The 20,267-nt window shown below is 41.6% G+C and overlaps 1 protein-coding gene and 1 non-coding gene across 6 annotated transcripts in view; one reads left to right on the forward strand and one right to left on the reverse strand.

Moving 5' to 3' along the window:
- The window catches only part of LOC101156709, a 92,130-nt gene that overhangs the window by 17,053 nt on the left and 54,810 nt on the right, over positions 1-20,267 (reverse strand). The window contains exons 4-7 of one of the 5 annotated variants that reach the window (XR_002873252.1): positions 18,363-18,522; positions 17,963-18,031; positions 17,244-17,390; positions 10,784-12,267 (exon numbers count right to left, since the gene is read on the reverse strand). The exons of 2 other annotated variants lie outside the window; for them this stretch is intronic. This is a non-coding gene — a transcript (uncharacterized LOC101156709). Of the gene's footprint in view, positions 1-10,783; positions 12,268-17,243; positions 17,391-17,962; positions 18,523-20,267 lie in introns of those variants that run through there. 2 more of the 5 variants (XR_002873253.1, XR_002873250.1) reach the window with 2 other exon arrangements.
- Positions 2,616-6,254, forward strand: nptx1 (neuronal pentraxin 1). The gene is made up of 5 exons (XM_004065550.3): positions 2,616-3,130; positions 3,365-3,572; positions 4,003-4,244; positions 4,435-4,614; positions 5,094-6,254. The coding sequence occupies exons 1-5, from the start codon at positions 2,711-2,713 to the stop codon at positions 5,313-5,315; spliced, it is 1,272 nt and encodes a 423-aa protein (XP_004065598.1). The 5' UTR covers positions 2,616-2,710; the 3' UTR covers positions 5,316-6,254.

A 20,267-nucleotide genomic window follows, 5' to 3' on the forward strand; every position in this document is an offset into this window, starting at 1 on the left:
AGGTATTTAAACAAACAGCTTCTGTTCTACAGGATTTGGGTCCTCCATAAATCACTCATCCCTGACACCTTCTATCTGAGAGCTTAGTGAGGATCTGTGCTCTGCTGTGGTTCGTCCCCAGACTGGATTAAAGGCAGGGCTTTCCTGTTTTCTCTTTTCTGTCATTCATAAATGGTGGGTGACATCCGAGTATTTGGTAGTTCCTGGTTGTTTATTAATGTTTGTGAAGCTCAAAAAAAAAACCCACTTCATATCAAAGCCTCAGGTACGGAGGTAGAGGGGTAAAAATTGGCACAGCTTGTGCATTTTACTGAATCATCAAAGTGTTACTTCACTTGTCAGGTAAAAATTCATCCTTTTGGACATTTTGGGTTTTGAAGAAATTTTTCAATCATAAACTTCGCTGCTTAGATTTTCTCAGACATACTTCTGTTTTGAAAAATTTTCCAAAAATTGCTTTTTCTATATTAAAACTGTATATGTGAGGTGTCCATTAAATGAGAGTAATGGACTTCACAGAAGCAACCATCCTCCGTACAATTCACACCGCAACGTTTTCTGTTAATTTCTGATAATAGATATACTCTACCTCATCAGGCATTATCTTGCATATACCCTGGTCAGTTACAAAAAAAGGAATATAAAATCAAATATTATTACTTTAACCCCATATATTTTTTAACATTTAAATTGTTTTTCTCAAGAGGTGGACATTAGATACTTGGTGTGACTCCTGATGGTAATGGCCGCTGAGCCTGCATCAACCCTGAAGCTTTATTTAACCCTTGTGCTATCTTAGATGACCCCACCCCTACATTGACGTGTTCTCCCTACCATGACAAAGGTGGATAAAGGTGGAAAGATTTCATGTAATCCATGGACACCAGTGAAGATCACAAATCATTGAAGAAAAAAGGTTCAGCGCACTGTCTAGTGGGTCTAGATGACCCAACGTTAAAGTGCCTAGGATAGCACAAGGGTTAACATATCTTGGCGGTCAGCATAGATTCCAGTTTCCTTGGCCGCTGCAGTTGAGGTCTGTGCCGGCCCAACCATTACCATGACAACGCGTTGCATCAAAATAGTCCGTGAAAAAGTAAAAAAAAAATAACAAGAACAATGTACTAAAAATTGATTGAACATTTATTTGTTTTGCAAGTGTCGGTGGTATATAGGCCGGATAATGGCCTTTGAGATGTCCCTTATCAGAAATGAATAGACTTCACGAGTTCAGGATTCAGTGTTGTCCGTTAATTTCTGATAATAGTCACCTAAGCGGCCAATATCTCTCACATAGTCCACACCCAGCAGCCAATCAGAATTGAGCATTTACCCGAACCATGGTATAATACAGAACGTTTGACCAGAACTTCTTTTCTAGATGTCCATCATCACTTTTTAATGGAATCCCTGCAGCCAAACACAATTCAGTATTCACTCAGACCATTTACATACATATATTTATATGTATATACATGTACTTTTTTTCCTTTTTGGAGTTGCTCTGTCCTTTTTTAATTTGTTCTTGAAGTTCTTCTACCCCCTCTGTGGTGAGAATTGATTTAAAAAGTGATATATTTTATTTCAAATACAGAACTAACTGCATTATTAACTCAGTAATCGGTGGTTATGAGGCATCCTGGCTCCTGCTGCTTCCAGAAAAGCATGTTATTATTGGAAATGATTGTTCCTGCGTGACTTTAGCCTCATCTTCTCTCTGTGGAGGCTGCTGGTGGTGTGTGATCAGTGTCCACCACCTCCTCCTGTACAGTCAGAGGAGTTATCTAACTCTCCCTTCAGTCATTTGGAAACATTTGAGCTTCCATAGCGCCCCAGCCCATGCAGTGGTAGAGCCAAACACAGCACGTGGTCAGAATTAAAAGGTTTTTGCTTCTTTATGATTACTTTAAAGAGACTCGCATGTTTTTTTTTTTATCCAAAAAATTGAGGGTGTGTGGGGCTGCGCCAGCGAGATACATTTCTCTGAAGGGTGCGAAACAGTGATTTAAGGTGGACTGGTCTTTTCTTCACACCAGTTTGGGTGTAAAGATACCTGCAATGTTAACTTATCACTTTAAAAATATTTAAGAAATTGTTCATGATTCAGAAAAAAAATCATCCAGATTTTCTACAAAGAAAACCTACAACAATTACAAAGTGTTTTCATTCTTATATCTCAAGATGCGGGTTCTTTTAATATTTTTTCTAAAAAAAAGTGGTTATTTAAAATATTTTCTCTAACTTTCATTTCTTTCTCTCTGTGCATTTTTGTGTTTATTATATTGCATTTTTGTTTCCACGTTTGCAATTTAAGAAACCCTTTCCCAGGTAAACTGAGGGGCCAGTTTTAGATAGACTAATGCAGAATAGAATAGAATAGAATAGAATAGAATAGAATTGGTCCCACAAAGGGAAACTACCTATATAATGCCCAGAAATTCTCGTCAAAAATGAAACTGGAGTGTTTTCCTTCATCCCCTCCTCGATGTTTCGCGCTCCTGTGAGCCATACGCCCTTAAATAAGGGGCAGAGCTCAGCGGCAGGACCCGCTGCCTCCCCTCTCTGATGCGGGGAAGCTGCGCCGCACGCGCTTCGTGCGCTATAAAAGCCGCGCGCGGCTCCGCCGCCGCCTCACAGCTTCAGTGGACAGCTCCGTGGTGCTGAAGCCACGCAGACCCTCAGCGCCAGCTCTCCGTTCGTGACTGGAGCCATGGCGGGATTCTCGTGGAAACTTTTTCTACTCTCTTCTCTGCTCGTCGTGGAAAGCTCCGCGCAAGACTTTGGACAGACGCAGTTCATTTGCACGTCGGTGCCCAAAGACATGGACTTGTGCACAGCCTCCATGCAGAACAGCGGGCCCGCGGAGGACCTGAAGACCACCATCATCCAGCTGCGGGAGACCGTGCTGCAGCAGAAGGAGACTATCGTGAACCAGAAGGAGACAATCAGGGAATTGACGTCCAAGTTGAGCCGCTGCGAGAGTCAGAGCCTCCCGGCTGCTGCGGGACCCGGCGGGAGGCGGCCGGGCTCCAAGAACACCATGGGGGATGTATCTCGGGGCACGACGGAGACTCTGGCCCAGCTGGGACAGACTTTACAGACGCTCAAACAGAGACTGGAGAACCTCGAGGTAGGAGAGGGGCACCAAAAGTTCATTGAAGCAGCAGCTGCAGGGTTCAGGAAACTCGCAGACGCTGAGACGCGCTGGGCTCCTTTCCTGGGGCCACATGTGTGTTACCCGAGACGCAGAAATAAAAGAATAGGAAATAATGTAAAGGGAGGGGACAAAAAAATTCACAGGAACCTGAGAAATGCTGTAAAGTGTCGGTGGTCCCACTTTAACTGTGTCTGTTCTGTCCTGCAGCAGTACAGCCGCGGGAATAACAGCGCGCAGGCGAACAGCCTGAAGGATCTGCTGCAGAACAAGATAGACGACATGGAGAGACAAGTGCTGTCCCGGGTCAACACGCTGGAGGAGAGCAAACCGGGCGCGAGGAACGAGTCCGAGCAGCGGAACAGGGTCGAATCCACGCTCACGTCCCTGCACCACCGAATCACTGACCTGGAGAAAGGTGCGTGAGGCTGTGCGGGAGTCCACAGCTCCTCTGCCTGAGATTTCACCGATTTCAGTGCCGCAATCATGTTGCGCGCGCGCAGGAGAGAGGGAGGAGAAGGCAGAGCTGCATTGCTTTGCATATCTCAAGACCACTTTGCTTTTTACTGCAATTTTCTTTCCCGCCGAAACAGGAGAGTTAAGTCATGAAAGTCTAAATTTAAACGAGATTTTTAATTTAAAAAAAAGAATTCAGCATTTAAGCAAAACGCACGAGGGAGGAGACTAATTCATTTGGATCGACATAAACTCAAAAGGAAGATGATTCTTTGAAAGAAAAGTTAATGTCTGAAAAAAAAAATCTAACAAACCCCATGTAAGAAATTCATATTTTTGTGTGAAAAAGGTAAAAAAAATAATTGTTTTCATGACGCTGTGTTTCCACACAGACAAGGACGGCAGGCCCACAGATAAGTTCCAGCTCACCTTCCCCCTGAGAACCAACTACATGTATGCCAAAGCCAAAATGAGCCTCCCTGAGATGTACTCCTTCAGTGTGTGTCTGTGGATCAAGTCCAACGCTTCACCTGGCGTGGGGACGCCTTTTTCCTACGCCGTCCCAGGTCAAGCCAACGAGCTGGTCCTGATCGAGTGGGGGAACAACCCCATGGAGTTCCTCATCAACGACAAGGTAACCAGAATGGCAGTAGAGCAGATAGAAAGCTTTGTGTGAGTCAGATGAACTTCTCTGGAGCTAAAGGGGGGGGGGCTAAGGCGAGTAACAGGAGCTGCAGAGGAGGTGGTGCAGCAGGAGGGTGTGGAGCGTCCAGGCAGGGTTTCATTGCATTGCTTCCATTTACAGGATGAATCTTTGTTTCCAGGTTGCAAAGTTGCCGTTCCTCATCAACGACGGAAAGTGGCATCACCTGTGCATCACGTGGACCACTCGAGACGGCATGTGGGAGGCCTACCAGGACGGAGTACTGCGGGGAAATGGGGAAAACCTAGCGCCATACCACCCCATCAAACCAGACGGAGTGCTGGTGCTGGGACAGGAGCAGGTGCATTTATGCATTTTTCAAATGAGTAACGGCAGCCGCTGCTCTTCAGTCCCCTGCAGACGGCATTGGAAAACAAACCTGGGATAATTAGGGATTTAATTTCCAGCAAAGATTAGAGGTAGGGGGAAACCTGCCAGGAGTAAAACATGAGGCACATTTAGAAAGGGTGCAGTTGAGGCCCGCTGATCTAATTATTGTTAATTTTAGTGTGCTTTATCAGTTTTAGATGAATTTGACCCAGAAAAGCAATAAAGGGTGTAATTTCAGAAGCGTAATTGCTTGAGGGACAAAGCTAGACATTTTCCAGACAAAAATTAAGAACCTGAAACTCATTATTGAGAAGAATTTCTCCTAATTTTAATCATCTCTTTCCAGAAAAAGGTTTAAGATTGACGCTGAAAGGATTTTCTGTTGAATTATGACAGACACTCGTGCAGTTTCTGGTTGTGACGGTCCAACCCTCTGGTCTTCCTTCACAGGACACGTTGGGAGGAGGCTTCGATGCGACGCAAGCTTTCGTTGGCGAGCTAGCACACCTAAATATCTGGAATAAGAAACTTTCTATGGCAGAGATCTACAACTTGGCAACGTGCAACAGCAAAGCACCAGCCGGCAATGTCTTCTCTTGGACAGAGAACAACATTGAAATATTTGGTGGAGCAACCAAATGGACCTTTGAGCCGTGCCGTTCACTCAACTGAACTGTGCTTTCAAGAAAGGCCTCTACGTACTTCTGCGCTTTTGTCGTTCCCATCTTCCTTTTGTTAGAGACTTCGGTCAGCTTAAATCTGGGATTTATATTAGCTATTTAACATCTCGAGGGACTCTGAATCCACGCCCCCTTGGAAGCCTCTGTGAGAAAATATTGGCATTTGCTCTCGTTTTTTTTTCCTTTCTTGGGCGTTGAGTTGAAAGCACACCTCAACTTTTTGTCTGGCTCCTCTGATCTTGGACGTGCAGCTGGTGACCTCATGTCTGGCCTGTTGGCGGCGTGATGCTGTCCGCCCCAATACCTGTCAGTGTTTCGCGCCGTGAAGTGATGTCTAATGTGGTACAGCTCTCAGTGAAACCCATCTGCCACAACGACCCCTCGTCTCCTGCTCTGTCCTTCACTTTACCCCCCCCGGAACTTGCACTGTGACCGACTGAAGAAGAATGCCGGAAGAGGAGGGTACGATGAAAGACGCCGCAAGGTCAATTCGTTATCATCGTGCGCTTCAAGTGTTTCTGTGAGAATGTCGTCAAAACTTGCCAACATCGCTACGAAGCCTGGGTGCCTTGGGCTGGTTTCTAGTATTCAGCACATTCAGTATGTTTTCAGTTGCGAACTCAGTGTGTACTCTTTTCTTCTTCCTTTCAAAGCTGGATTTATTCTCTGGTTCCCTTTCTCTGGTTGGTAAATGTACTTTCATTTGACTGACATGATGTGTTTTGGCAGGTGTTTGTACTCCTCTGTATTAGGAATGTTACCGTGTCTGTAGAGTAACAGCATGAATGACGGAGTGCTGTGAAAGCATTGTTGAAGTCTGCTTTACAATCTTCTCTGGGTCTGGGTTTTTTACTGTATTGTTATATGCTCCAAGCATGGCAAAACTGAGAGATGAAGAATTTAATTTTTGTAATAAAATTGTGATACCTGACTGTGCAGTCCTGGCTTTAGGCGGAGCCTCAAAGGCGAAGGAAGGTCAAACTGTGCAGACTTTTTTTGTCTCTGCTGCACTGAAGACGGCACGGCACAGAGGGGAAAAGTGCCTCGTCATATCAGCTTTTCAACGCCGCCCTTCAAACGAGTGCACCCTCAACTAAAACTGCTGCATTGTGTGTTTCTGTAGGAGCAGCTTCTATCTGAGTCTTTACAGTTTCAGTTTCTTCATTAGAAACTGCATTTTGGCTTCCAGCTCCAGAGACTCTGATACTCTGTTTATGTTTCATTTCATTTCATTTATGTGCTCCAAGTAAGTTATTGTTCATAAATGAACAATAACTTACTTGGAGCACAATCAGTAAAAGAAATGCAATCTGAAACTTAATTTTCTTTAAATATGTCCTCCATCATCAGTAAAGCAGAACATGTTCAAAACACCAAAAACAATTTTTTTTCATTGGAGTAGGTCTTTAAAGACGTTGTGTCTAATTGCTGAAATCAATAATGTTTTTAAGTCTGTTGCAGCCGTTGCTTTAAAAGATTGCTTTTACTACCCAAATGCCGCCTTTTGGCCAGCAGGGATGCAGCTTTTTGAGCTCATTCATCACCTCAAGAGTTTTATGCTACGTTCAGGGCATGTGACGGGTTAAGGATATGATGTACAATGGATAAGCAGGGGGGGGGCTTCTTCTTTTTTCTACTGTTTACTAGCGTATGTCCATCACCTACAGTTGGAAAGTCTTGGTGCAAAATGTCAAAGCTGTACAAATCCTGGCGAATCTTACTCCAGGCTCTTTCTTCTACAGCTCTATTCTGATATATGAAAGACTTAGTGTCATAATTATGGCGGGGTACAAACTGCAAATATTAATTTTTCCTTCATGATCAATTTTCAAATGGTTTATTCTTCCGTCATTACCAAATCCCTGATTGATCAAAGTTTGACCTGGTTTAACTTTGTTGCCACAAGTTATGTATCTAGAGCCCAAAAACGGTTGTAGAATTTTAAGTAAACACCCGTGACCTCAAGAGTTTTGAACGCAGTAGCCTTAAACCCGTGTTTACATAGACTTCTCAATGGAAGAAGGGCGCGTGAAAGAAAGCGTGGTGCAGACGGCAGTGAGAACTTAGCTTGAGAGTCGTATGATTGTAAAGTTAGTTGCAACATCCCCCTAATTAGAGTTTTATAAAAATAATTAGAAAACATTAAATGAATTACACTAAATAAGTGGTGCTATTTGGTTGATGTTGGTCCAAAGATGTAACAAGGAATAAACGAGGATTCCTTTGTCATTGATATCTTTAGGAAACTACACATAGTATGGTTGAACAGTTGATGGAACATAAAAAGCTGCCAGTAGGTTCCAATAAGAAGAAATAGACACATTCCTCATAGTTTTCAGGAATCATGGGAAACCAAAATCATAAAAATATTCATATTATATAAACAATACTAGCTTTTAGCACCAAAGGTAAAAGCACAGTTCTAGTGAAGGAGCTTTAGAAATTTCAGTTGGTTGCATGTTGATAGCTACTTTAGTGCGAGAGGAGACGCACGTTTGTAGGATAACATTCTTTGATTGCTTTCAGTAATCAAACAAAAAGGGGCATGTAGAAAATCATTGAGAGGATGTTAAGTTGAGCATTGCACACGGTTCAGTGCAATAGAAATGTCCAACTCCAGAAGACTTAAGGATTCTTGCAGCAGGAGGCGAAAAGGAAAAAACAAAATGCTTGCGATGTTGACGTTTGTAATGGAAACCAAAAGAGTTCAGATGAACAAGTCAAAGCAGCACAGATCATCTGAAAAATCAACATGCTGGTTATCAACTACAACTCCAATGTCATGCATCCCTAGTCTCCATTTGAGCATTGTCACATTTAATTGGCGTCTGGAAGCTATTACCATGGAGAGACATCAGTAGATATAAATGACACACAATTATGGTGGCGTGTAATAGACATGTAACATACACACTGTTTAGCTGCGCATTATCTGGTCACAACAAGGTGATTCATATTTACATTTGTGCCCAATGTCAATAATAAATGTCTATTAGATGTAGATGCAGTTTAGAGTCACGTTCTGGAAACATCTGCCGTATAGGCGGTTTTAGATGAATAATTTAAGTGAAATTTGCTGCAGTTCTCTTTCATGTTCCCTTTGGCACCACATGAACATGGATGTTGGTTTGTTTAAAACAGGTCAGCACATTATCACATGCAGGCCAAATGTAGAATGACATGAAGCATGTAAGATCTGAGTTATAGGAAGGTGACAGGCTTTTAACTTCTGGAGGGAAACACAACTGGACTGGACTGGACTGGACTGGACTGGACTAGACTGAACTGGACCGGACCGGACGGGGCGGGGCGGGGCGGGACGGGACTGGACTAGATGTACTTAAAATAAAAATTTAAAACAACATGGTAACCACTTGGAGCTTGTTCATTAAATGATTAGTTTTATGTATGAACTGGCTCCTATGTAAAGATAAAGGTCATTTGACTGACAGAAGACTTCTCTTTTAGAGCAACCTTAAAGCATTTTAACAGCAATTTAAAGAAAGTCTAGAATATAGTGTCATCCTGAGACCACAACCACCACAGAACAAAAAATGTCTTAAAATGTATCATTGGGTCATGTGACCACACCTGCTGATTTTATGGGGAAAACTTCAGATACAGCTCCTCATCCAGGCCTGTTCAAATGTTCAAATTTCAAGTGTTTTTTATTATCGTAATTTTCAAAGCCGTGTCAATGCTCAGCTGCTGTGAAAGTAAAATCTCGTGATCAGAGGCAGAAAAAGACTGAAACATGAATTTCACAAACTATGATAGCCTTCATGAAACTTTTTGTCTCCAGGGGAGGACATTCTCCTGTTATGATGCTTGACAGTGAGACCAGCGTGATTAGACACTGACCAGAGCTTTAGACGGCCACTCCTCCAAACACCCATCAATAACCACGTCATCCAAATTCCAGCTTCCAGCATGCAGCTCACACCTTGCTGTTGTCATGCTGCTAAGCCCTCATCCAGCATACTGTTGAAGTGCAATTGCATTTGTGGTTCAGACACAGCTTTGTGCAGAATTTAAAGCAGATAGACCAAAATAGATCCAGACAGCCTCAAGGATGATCTTAATCGGAGAGCGATACAAACATTAAGCTCCTCTTACGTGAGCAGTGGGGACTCTTCATGATGAAATACAGGAAGTTACCTGGCTGACTGGTTATGTCAATTGATTATATTTTCATCCATAAAGCTTTGACACAACAAGACCAAAGGACACGGCGTGCGGAGAAAGTTCCTGAAAGCAGTTTTGGGTTTCCAACAGAAGGCACGTTATGTAACGTTTTGCCTGCAAAGCACATTTTCTAGGACTCGTCCTTACCTGGCGACGCAAATAGATGCTGGTTCAGATGGGAGGTAAGGAGAGGCTGCCCCCATGTTTCTCAGTTCTCCACTACATCACTGCACTCAGCAGCAGCATTTACACTGATTTAGGAGTTTTAGTATTCCTTCAACAGAAAAGTAGAAAAAAGTTCAAGCTTCAGTCCATCTCTGCTGGGCTGTTGTTTTCTTGATGCTGAAGTTTTCTGTTAGCAGCTGATTTATGGCCCACTGAAGGCTGGATTTAAGGACTTTGTGCACGGTTTTGTGTGTACCTTACCGCCATAGAACGTTTATTAGCATACTGTAAATGCATTTGACTCATGGGAATGCATTCCAGCAGGTCAAAAGATTGTTGGCTTCCCCTTCTCCACCCTCAAAAACCTGTACAGCCCCCAGTGCCTCAACAGAGCACAGAACCTCATCTGAGACACTTTACACCGTGGTCACCCTGTTTGAGCTGTTACCTTCAGGCTGACGTCACAGTAAAGCAAGGACAGTTTCTATCCAACAGCAATAGATGACATAAAGATCGCTTAAAAATGTTAAAATTGAACTGCAGCTGAAGAAACCTGGTTACTCCTCCCTGCAGGTGGTTCAGTCTAATAAACTTCAGCGTCCTACTTAAGTTCCAGGTGTGCGGTCCAATCCCTCTTCTCCATTTCTGCGAGCTCTGCGTTCATCACCCCACCCTCCTCCCCGGCTTCCACCTGTGAGCTCCGTTAGGGGTAGTTTAATACCCAAAGTTTTCTATGGAGATCTTTGTTTTATGTATCTGAACGGAGCCTTATGCTAAACTAAAAGAATCATGGAAATAAATCTTCTTTACTGCATGAGTTGTCTGACTGAAATGGATAATTGTGTTGGGGGGGTTCAGACTGGAAAGGTCAGGTTAATTTGTTCCAGATCGAGTCCTGAACCTTGTGTTTGGTCTGTATTCAGACTGGCTTTCAACCGGACATCGCTGTAACGGACCAAAGCTTGTAAAAAAAAACAACCACGTGACTAAAGATCTCTTCACTCACTGGCCAGGAATTATGAGGGCGGGGCCAAGCAACGAGAGAATGAACAATGGAAGTCCTGTGTCAAGATAGTTCACTGACTTAAACTTTATATTTCGCTGACCAATTTACAATGTCTGTATCAACGTCAGATGCACCACTTATTATTTTGGTAAAATTTTGGAGGCATGCTGCTAGTCGGTTACTGAGGAGGCGACGGCTAAAAGGCTATGCTGATAAGTGTTTATGATACAAAGATTGTTGGGAAAACAATGTTAGAAGCAATGTGTTTCACATTAAAAGTTGTTTTGATGAGCCTCATCTGTTGAGTTGTATCATTATCTTGTTTGTAACATTCCTTCTCTGCTCACATCCCATAATGCCTGGCTATGTTGGCCATTTTTTGTTCAGTTGTTCCGCTCCGACCACAGAGCCTGTTCAGACTGAGGAAACTCAGAGCGAACCTAATCTCGGTTTGATTAGAAACGAACCGAGATCGCCTTCAAAGATGAGTCAGAGAGCGGTTCCTGGACCCAGACCAGAGTCCACTTGGATGTCTTCAGACTGGAAATTATGAGGGTAACTGAACTATGCTTGGTACACTTTAATGTGTCCAGTCTGAATACACCCTTAGCCTTGAACCATGAAATGTGATGTAGCCCAAAGTCACGACGATCTACTTTTGTGAAAAAAATATAGCGTCATCAGTGTTTTTTTTTCCAGCTTGCTGTAAAGATTTATGCCAAACCAAAAACAAAATACAGACATTGAGTCGTTTACCTCCAATAACTTAGAAGTAAACTATGCAAATCAAGTTTTTAAACCAAACAAAAAATAAATAAAAGCAACACACAAAAGCACAAACACAATGAAACAGCTCCCACCGGACTAAACAGTTGAATAAATGCTGATACGAAAACAAAGGCGGTATGCAAATCTGCTCCCACCGAACAGAGAAAGGGAGTATTTTTAAAGATCATGTCTCTGGAGTCAAACCGCCTGAGATTCACGGCGCGCGTTAAGTTTCTCTGCCTGTGTTATTCCTCTGTTAGAGAGCTGATAAAGACGTGACATCTCAACTGACGTCTCATTAATTCATGAGATGCCCCTCGTGGCATCCGAGACACAAATGTCGTTTTAGTTTGGAGCTGCAGCAGTTAAAACCGACGTGAGGTTTGGTCGTTTGTGATCAACTAAGGTCACTGAAGGAAACATCAGCTGAAAAAAAACCCACGAACAAATGTGGCCCTGCTCAGGATGAACACTCTGAGTGCAAAGGAGATGCTCAAACGTGTACTGCAGCCCCCCCATTAGGGACAAAGACAGAGTCTGACGCTCCTCTTCTCCTTTCCGCTCTCTGCTCATGGTGAGAGCTCTCGCAGTGGGGAGGGAAACTTGTGGCATTTACTGATCAGCAGAAGCTTTCAGGAAGGATGCAGGGAGGATAATGAGGCTTCCTGGGCAGCTGGCTCAAGGTGGATGGATGCCTCTTCCTCTTTCCAACCGTTCAAGTGGAACCCCTCCACTGAATTTATCCTGAATGTCAGGACACAAGCCTCAGCGGGCTTCACGGCTCCGAATCTCACCTCTTTATGACTTCCTATTCATCTTCCTTTGAACAAACAACACAACAAAAACAGAGAAATGAAACTTGAAGGATGGATCAAACACTATTCACTGTATAACTCACGTATCCTTGAATAAAAACCACTTTCCAGCGCTGTTTTTAAAACAAATTATTACAGCAGTAAGAAATGCCAAACCCTCAGCCTTAAAATCTATCCTTCAAATAAGTTTACTGTGTTGACTTTTCTCCATCACCAAAACTTTAAAGACGAACTCCGATCTTTTGATCTATTGGAAAAGTGTTCCCAGTGGTCTTCTTATTATGATTACGCTGTTTTAGGCCAAAAAAAGCCTGTGTCATTTTCTAGGACATCGTTTCTGCAGAGCGGCAGGAGTTCACTGGTTAATTAACCTCTGAGTGGTGGGCGGACTGTTAAGCCCCGCCTCCTTCCCTGTTGCTGACAGCTTGGAGCAGGGAGCTTGCGGCCCACCTAGCCTATTGTCGGCGTCACAAATACCGTATTTTTGTTCTTACAGGGCGCACCGGATTATTAGTCAGAGAGTCAGAGTCAGTCAGTCAAACTTTATTAACTGCGTTGACTTATTTAAAACATGCTACATGTTAACCACGTTAGCATAGCCACAAAATCACCTTGATATCAGTAAGCACAACCAGAATATTCCGAATATAAGGCACTCCAGATTATGGGGCGCACCGTGGCTTTAAAAAAAAGTACGCCTTAAGAGTTTGTAAAATTTGGAATGCCCTTTAGTCAAACTGCATTTTTTTGTCTGCTCCTGATTTACAATGATTTGAATAAAGAAATATTCAAAGGTGTTGTTTCAGCTCAATTTTCTTACTATATTGTCAGAAAAAAGCCACAATAAAAACATCAAACACACTATAGTCATCGGAATATGTCTTTAAAGAGAATTGCTTTGTTACTTTCTTGATGATAAAAGAAAATTCTGGACAAATTACTTCAGTGACTAATTCTAAATCACTTCTTTTGACGGTTAATAACAGAATATGTTGTGTTTCCAAAGAATAGCTGTGTGCTGTCTTTAAGGACTAACTGCTAACTACTAACTTTACTTGGGCAGTTTAACTTTTATAAATGCAAACATTTGTTTATATTAATAAATATCTTGTTGTCAGATAGAGTATCAGGTAAAATGCTTTTAAATTCGGATTAGTTTGTTTGTGTCACAGTAGAAACCCTGTTTTTCTGCCTTATATGACGAGAAACGAGACCTCTTCAGTGGTTGTTTGCATTGGTGCAACAAAAGTCAAAGCTGGTAAATAAAAGCATTTGGTTTTATATTGTTCACCTTTTTATTGCAATATGAAGAAGTTATCTCAGTCAATAAAATAAAGATTTCTTATCTCGTTCTTGCTGCAGCATCATAGACCTCCACAGCAGAGATGTCAGTTTGATGAACAACAACTGAGTTCCCTCTCTGAATTCATAAAGTTTTTATAAACCTCAGGCAATCTTGATAATTTTGCAATTAAATGTTATATAAAAAGACAGAAAACTATGGGGGGTTTGAGGCTTTTGGCTCAGATTGATTTCTAAGATCAATTCCTTTAAGAAAAATTTCTTTTTTTCCACCAAATATAAGGATTTAGAAGGGTAAAATGTTTTCAGTTTTTCAACGTTTGCCGTTTTCATGCTCGAAATCCTTCTCTGTTGTTTGTTTTTGAAAAGTGTGATTTAAATTGCAACACCAGAGAGCCACCTGATGATGCAAGCAGTGCTTCCATCCTGCAACACGCCTTCCCTCTGGTTTAGTTTCATGCTGTTAAACACTCCTGCAACCAAGTTTGGGTTATTAATAATCTAACTTCATAAGTGAAAAAAAAAACTCTGAAGAAAGCTCTCTTTATAAAAAAGTTAGGTTCATAATGGTTGTTCCAGATTTGGTGAAGCAAAAGGGCCATCCTACATTCTTTGAACCCTTATAATATTAAATGCAAATACATTTTTTTAAGAACATTGTTTTGCAATGGAATACTTTTCATTTCTTTGCATTTTTACCTAAATTATTGTGAATTTACATTTTGAAGAGCATAATTTAAAGGAAGAAAATCTGAATAAAAAACCTTTTGTTAATGTGTAATCTGGGTTCACATTAAATGTTACACATAATTTATTATTAAAAGCTTACTGGAAACTTCTTAATGTAAATCATGGGAACAGGAAATCACACAAATCTTAATTCATAAGTGCAAAACACAAATCTGTTCTTTTTGTTTCTAATCCACATTTTAGAAATGAGCAAACGCGTCAAAAAGCTCCAAGGACAAAGTTGCCACAGCTTTACAAAAACGGAATTTAGCCAATCATGATCAAGAATTTGTACAGTTTTTAGAAAGTGCTGGAGGCCGCGTATAATTGGTTTTATGACAGGAACCTGCGGGCTGGAAGAAATTTGAGTGTGTGCCGGACTTTGGACATGCCTGTTTTATAGGGAAGTTTAGTTTGTCGGCTCAGTCTGGATCAAATTTATTTTACTTAAGACAAAAAGTCTAAAATAACTAAATCAACTTAAATAACAGTCATTTCCAGTCTTTTTTTGTGTACCTTCAAAATAGCACTGATCGGTGTTCATGGTTCACTTGGTGCTAATATACACAGCTTTAATCTTGACTTAAAAGCTCTTTTGATGTTTTTCTGCAAACTTCAAGCTTTTGCTGTTTTTTTGCCTTAAAGATTTGATCAGATTTGTATTCCTTAAGAGCACCACAGCTGAATTCCAGCAAATCTAGGGTTATGCCTTCAAAGTGACACGGTTGTTTTCCGTCAAATTCTTCTAGCAGGGATCTATGTCGCGCTTTCAACCCAGATGCCTGCTTCTAATGCCGTTTGTGCGGGTGGGGAGGTGGCTTTCTGGAAAACTCAATAACACATTTCTTAATGAGCTTGTTAGCTTGTCTGCATCTTTTAAAGAGTGGGCATTCCCAACAATTCCAGCCTTTTCTCTTCTGCATAGCAGATCCCTTTGAAGAGAGCGTTTGATCTGCAGCCCTGTGGAGCACAGAGCCCCCTCCTGCACAGACGGATGCTCTTTCCAGTGCTTCTGTGAGCTCTCAGGTGTTTCCTAACCTTGTTTGTGAGGTACTTCAGTTTTTTTCCTCAGAGAACTGGCCCCTTTTGTTGTTCAGTGTGCTGTGTTGTAAATTATACGCTCATACGGGTCCAGTTCATTACAAATTATCATTGTTATAAAGACTCAAAGTAATCCCTTACCTCACAATGTTACTGTCTCAGAACTGTAATGTTTCATGACTTCTGTTGAGGTACTTTCTTTATGACACCAATCTGAAGTGACAAATGTTGGTTGTTTCACATTTAAATTGATGTACAGTAAGGACTTCTAATGTAATTTTGGTGATGTGAGCACACGGAGCTTATCTGGAGGACCAACCCTGACCTTTGGCCACTTTAAATCCATGAAAAGGAAAATGTATAGTTTATATTTTGGAAAATAAAAGTCCAAAACAAACAAATGGCCAGGACAACTCAGAAAGACAAAAAAAATGCAAACGCAAATAAATTGGCAGATTAACGACAGAACAGAGATGTGCAACATCCGGACTACACACTCGCTAACAAAACAAAAAAAACATGTTTGGGGATGTGAAGTGGGAATCTTGGCTCAATGGTTCAGGTCAAAATGAATCAAAACAGCTCAAAACGACTGACAATGAGCAGAAAAGGACATTCTGTAAATGCCTTGTCACCCTACTTCTTTTTAAACCGAAGTTTCTTCTTCGTGCCTTTCCATCTCCATTCTTGTATGAAAATGATTGAATTGTGAAGAGTCTTACAGCAGATTTTGTACACATGTGGACATTTTCTTTGTAAAGAAAAACATATGTGAGAACAGCTTGAAAACTCCAAGGCCACTCCGTGGTTCCGTGCTCACACACATGCTGCATATGGACGCCGTCCCTTGCTGTTTTCTTTGGCTTATTGACCTTTCCTCTGCCTGCTCTTGTTGTCCGTTCCGATTGCATCACTGTAAAACTCACTTCCTGTTTGGCTGTGTCACATCAAGCTCAACAGCTACGTCATCCAGAAGACCTATAAGACCTACATTGCTTCACTATTGGTCAATGTAGATCAAGACTTAAATTTCCTCTAAATAGTTTAATACCATTCATAGTAAAAGCATTGAATGCAACAGCCCTAAAATCCAGGACTGGCTAAAAGTCAGTTCCCTCTGCACTTGTACAGCCTGAGACAAAGTTCCTGCTGCTCCTGAGACATCTGGACAGATTTGCCTCTCCTGACCTCAGCTTCATCAACAGCCTAAAGAAAACCTTTTTCGGTCTGCCCAGACCGGAATGAGAGTCCAACTAAATTTTGCGAGTAGAATCTTCAGTCCAGAACAGTGTCTCAAACAATAAAAAAAAAAAAAAGTTCATTTTTTATATTCAAGATGTAACTATTTTATTTATTTATTTGTCTTTATAAACCAGACTACTCTTCTTCATGAGTTAGAATGATAAATCTCGTCAATAAGTAATTTGTCCTTCTAATAATGAAAAAAGTGGCACTTAAAGAAAAATTATTCCAAACTTAAACAAATTGAATTAATCTATAATTAAGCTTTTTATCCTATTAAAAGCTGAAATCTGTGTTATTTTCAGTTAAAAAAAAGTTGTTCTCCATGGAATTTCCAAAATGAACAAAAACAGAATTAAAAAATGACTTTGCACAAAAGCAAAAATGTGCATTCATATTCCTTTTTTAACTCAATACAAATGAAAACATTTATATTTTTAAGAAAGATAATCCAAAACCAGAGAAAACACAAGCAGAGAAGCAAATATTGACTTGAGCTCAGAAAGTTGATTAAACTGTTCAGACTTTTTTTTGTGTGAATAATTTTAAACACAATAATAAACTTCAACAAAGTTACCACATGTCTGAAGATTGATTTGATGGTTAAAATGTAAAAATGAAGTTATGTTCATCCACTCTCATTAAACTAACAACAACAAATTCTCACCTATAAGCGTGTTTCTTCTTCTCTCCTCTGACTTGGGTAGACCTTACATCCTTTAGGACTCTACTGCCCCTACAGGTGGAAGTTGGAAATGCTGGTAATTAGTTGGGCCAAACAAGTGTCAGTAGCTTTCCAGGGTCTTTCTACCCACTGTGGACAGAGTGGAGAGACACGGGTTCAATATTTTACCCTAATGATCAAATATTCATCTTCTGCTACTCTTCTTGTCCTCTTTAAAGACTCACTTAGATGGAAATTGTGTTTTAACATGTTCTCATAGCTTTTTTCTCATCATGGAGGATACATATAAAGAAAATTAAGCTCCAAATTGTATTTCTAAGTTTTTTTAATTAAAATTATTGCGATACAGGAAAGATGAAAAATGCAGATGGAAAAAGAGCTTATTTCTAACAGAAAATACGCTGGGCAGGCCACAAGCTTCCTGGTCCAAACTCTCAGCAATGAGGATGGGGAATGGGGGCGGGGTTGCTCTGCGCCAACAGTCCCACCCACAAATCAGAAGTGAGTTTCCGATAAGCTCTTCCTGCTCAGCAGAAACTTTGTCCTTAAAGGACCACACAGTTTGTTTGGTTTGGGCTAAAACAACATAAGTATGTTTAAAAGACCACTGGGAATGCTTTTAACCAGATCAAAATGGTGACCGGAGTGGGACTTTAACTTTCTAACTCATCCTCCTCTTTTGTTACACATAAGCTGCCCACCTCATTTGAAGAATGGCACCACCATGATGGCTTTTCTTCATATATCCCACAGATGTAATCAAGTTTCATCTGGAATTAAATATCAAAATACAAATTTCAGGCTCCAACATGAGGCTTTGACCATCTGGAAATCTGTTCTTATGTCATTTATGTCTCACTTCACTTTTGTTTTTGCTTTATTGTGCTGCTGAACTTTAACAACTAGTTACATAATTGATTCTTCTTGGCCTGGGAAAACAAAAATATGCAGTTTAAGATAGAAGATTTTTGGGTCTTATACTTTTTTTATTTCTCAGCTTCCAGTTTTTTTCTTTTACTGTTAAACATCCATTGCCTGAAACTCTCATCTTCTCCCTCCAGCCTTTTCTTCTTACTTTGAGAAAGTTTAGTTTCTTCTCACCTTTAGAAATACTCCATGAGCTCTGCCTCTGTGTCCAAAGGAGTTGGGGAGCTCATACAGCGAGAAAAATGAAGGGATAATTGAAGAAGTTGGAGATGAGGAGCTGCAGATGAGCCGGTCCGTGGTTTCACATCATTTGGGCAAAATGTAGGTGCTGAGCCTGGGGGTGGTGAAGCGCACACAGACCCGCAAATGGGAGGCTGTACGAGGCCATGGGGGTTAAGCAAAGATCTTTTAATTCAAAGTCAGCAGCGTGAATACTAAGAAATGTCCTGGGAAGAGTCGGGAGTCTGGATAAGATTAACACTGCAGGGCCTCCCTCCCTAAACTCTAATGATAATAGAGGACAGAGATTCTGCGTAGTGACACTGTGAGGAGCAACAGAGGAGGTGAAGTGGAAAAAGTAAGGAGGGGAGTGGATGAGAAACAAAAGGGACAGGCTAAATGAGGCATCAAACGAGCGGAGAAAAGACGAGTCAGAAGATGATGCAGAAGAAGCAGGATCGTGACACTGACTATCCAGACATTTTCCAGCTCTGAAGGCCCTGTTCTCACCGAAGACACCCCCTCTTTCTCTCCCTGCCTCAGCCTCCCCCCCTCCCTCCCACTCGCTGTGCCAGAGCACTGCAATAGCAGTAAGCTATGAATAATTGAACAAGCTTGAATCAGGCTGGAGAATTTCTGTTGCGGTTTTGTGCAGCACACAGGCGTCGAAGCATTCATTACAAAAAAAAACAAAAAAAAAACAACAACACACAAACAGTTCCTGACTGCTCCGTCACAGTAAATATAAAAATAACCTTGAGCACTCTTAAAGCACGCAGACTGCACGCAGCAGGAGGCTGCACAGCTCAGCCTCGGCTCACTGTGGGGATTTGATCGGGGAGAATATTGGGCTACAGATGTTTTGGAGGCTTTTGCAGCATCGTACGGCGTCGAGGTCTTGCTCAGCGTCGCAGGCTGCTTGAAACGGTTCAGGATAAGGTTTTGATATTAAAATTCTGGATCAGACTGACACTGGATGGGAATCTGTGCAGGGTTGGATCAATCAGTTTTCCCAGAGGAGAAAAAATAAGGCAGTTCCTGCACAGAGAACAGAAGTTGCCTTCTGCAGTAGATACTTTATGGCAGCAGGACTGCCGCACTGCATTCATGTGCGAAACACAAACATGTTTTCCGTGCAGACAGGAAGGCTGCCGCCAGTGTTAGGAAGGAGCAGGAGGGCGTGTCTGCGGAGGGTGTTGTCAAACCAGGCCGAGCACTTCCAGCTGCAGTGTGTTTATCTTTATCTGTTCCACTTCCAACCTAATTGGCCCAAATCTGCCATTTAACTAGGCTGTTCTTTGCCCCCCATGTGGCCGCGTGGGAGACGTGGAGCACTGCGAGGTGAAAATTCATACACAAACCGAACACTGAAGATTTGTAAGGTAATCAGGTCATCGGCAACGGTTCACCCTCCTTTCTAAACATAAACACATACATGTGGGATTTTGCACTTTTTTTTTTAAATGTCTGGCTACTTTTCATTATGTGAGGGAAATGTAAAGATCTGCTCTGATGTTGCTCTGTGTTCACAAACCTTTACGCTAGCTTACAGCCCCTTACACTCCCAACCTAACATTGCAACAAAAACGGCGAACAATTCGAGAGCTATCCAGCCGTACAGTTTTGATCCAGATTCCAGCCCAGATGAGGAAAACAAAGACGTACATGGATCTATTTTTCTATGCATCAGAACTGTTGTTTCAGAAAAGTGCAAGGTTTGATTTGATGTAATCAGATTTCTTTTAAGCAATCAAAGGAGTTACAACACTGTAAACATCTTTACAAAAGCTCCCCATATCTGCTATAGGTCCTTCTCCACATTCATCTGATTTTAGACTAAAATTGGATTGAGTGGTCACT

The sequence above is a fragment of the Oryzias latipes genome, chromosome 1, assembly GCF_002234675.1.
Source record: "Oryzias latipes chromosome 1, ASM223467v1".
NCBI lineage: Eukaryota > Metazoa > Chordata > Actinopteri > Beloniformes > Adrianichthyidae > Oryzias > Oryzias latipes.

Bases quoted from the DNA above. Each gene is read 5' to 3' on its own strand.
- nptx1 (XM_004065550.3), top strand. From the start codon at position 2,711: ATGGCGGGATTCTCGTGGAAACTTTTTCTACTCTCTTCTCTGCTCGTC. The intron at 4,245-4,434 runs GTAACCAGAATG...CTTTGTTTCCAG, and splicing joins AGTTCCTCATCAACGACAAG to GTTGCAAAGTTGCCGTTCCT. The intron at 4,615-5,093 runs GTGCATTTATGC...CTTCCTTCACAG, and splicing joins TGGTGCTGGGACAGGAGCAG to GACACGTTGGGAGGAGGCTT.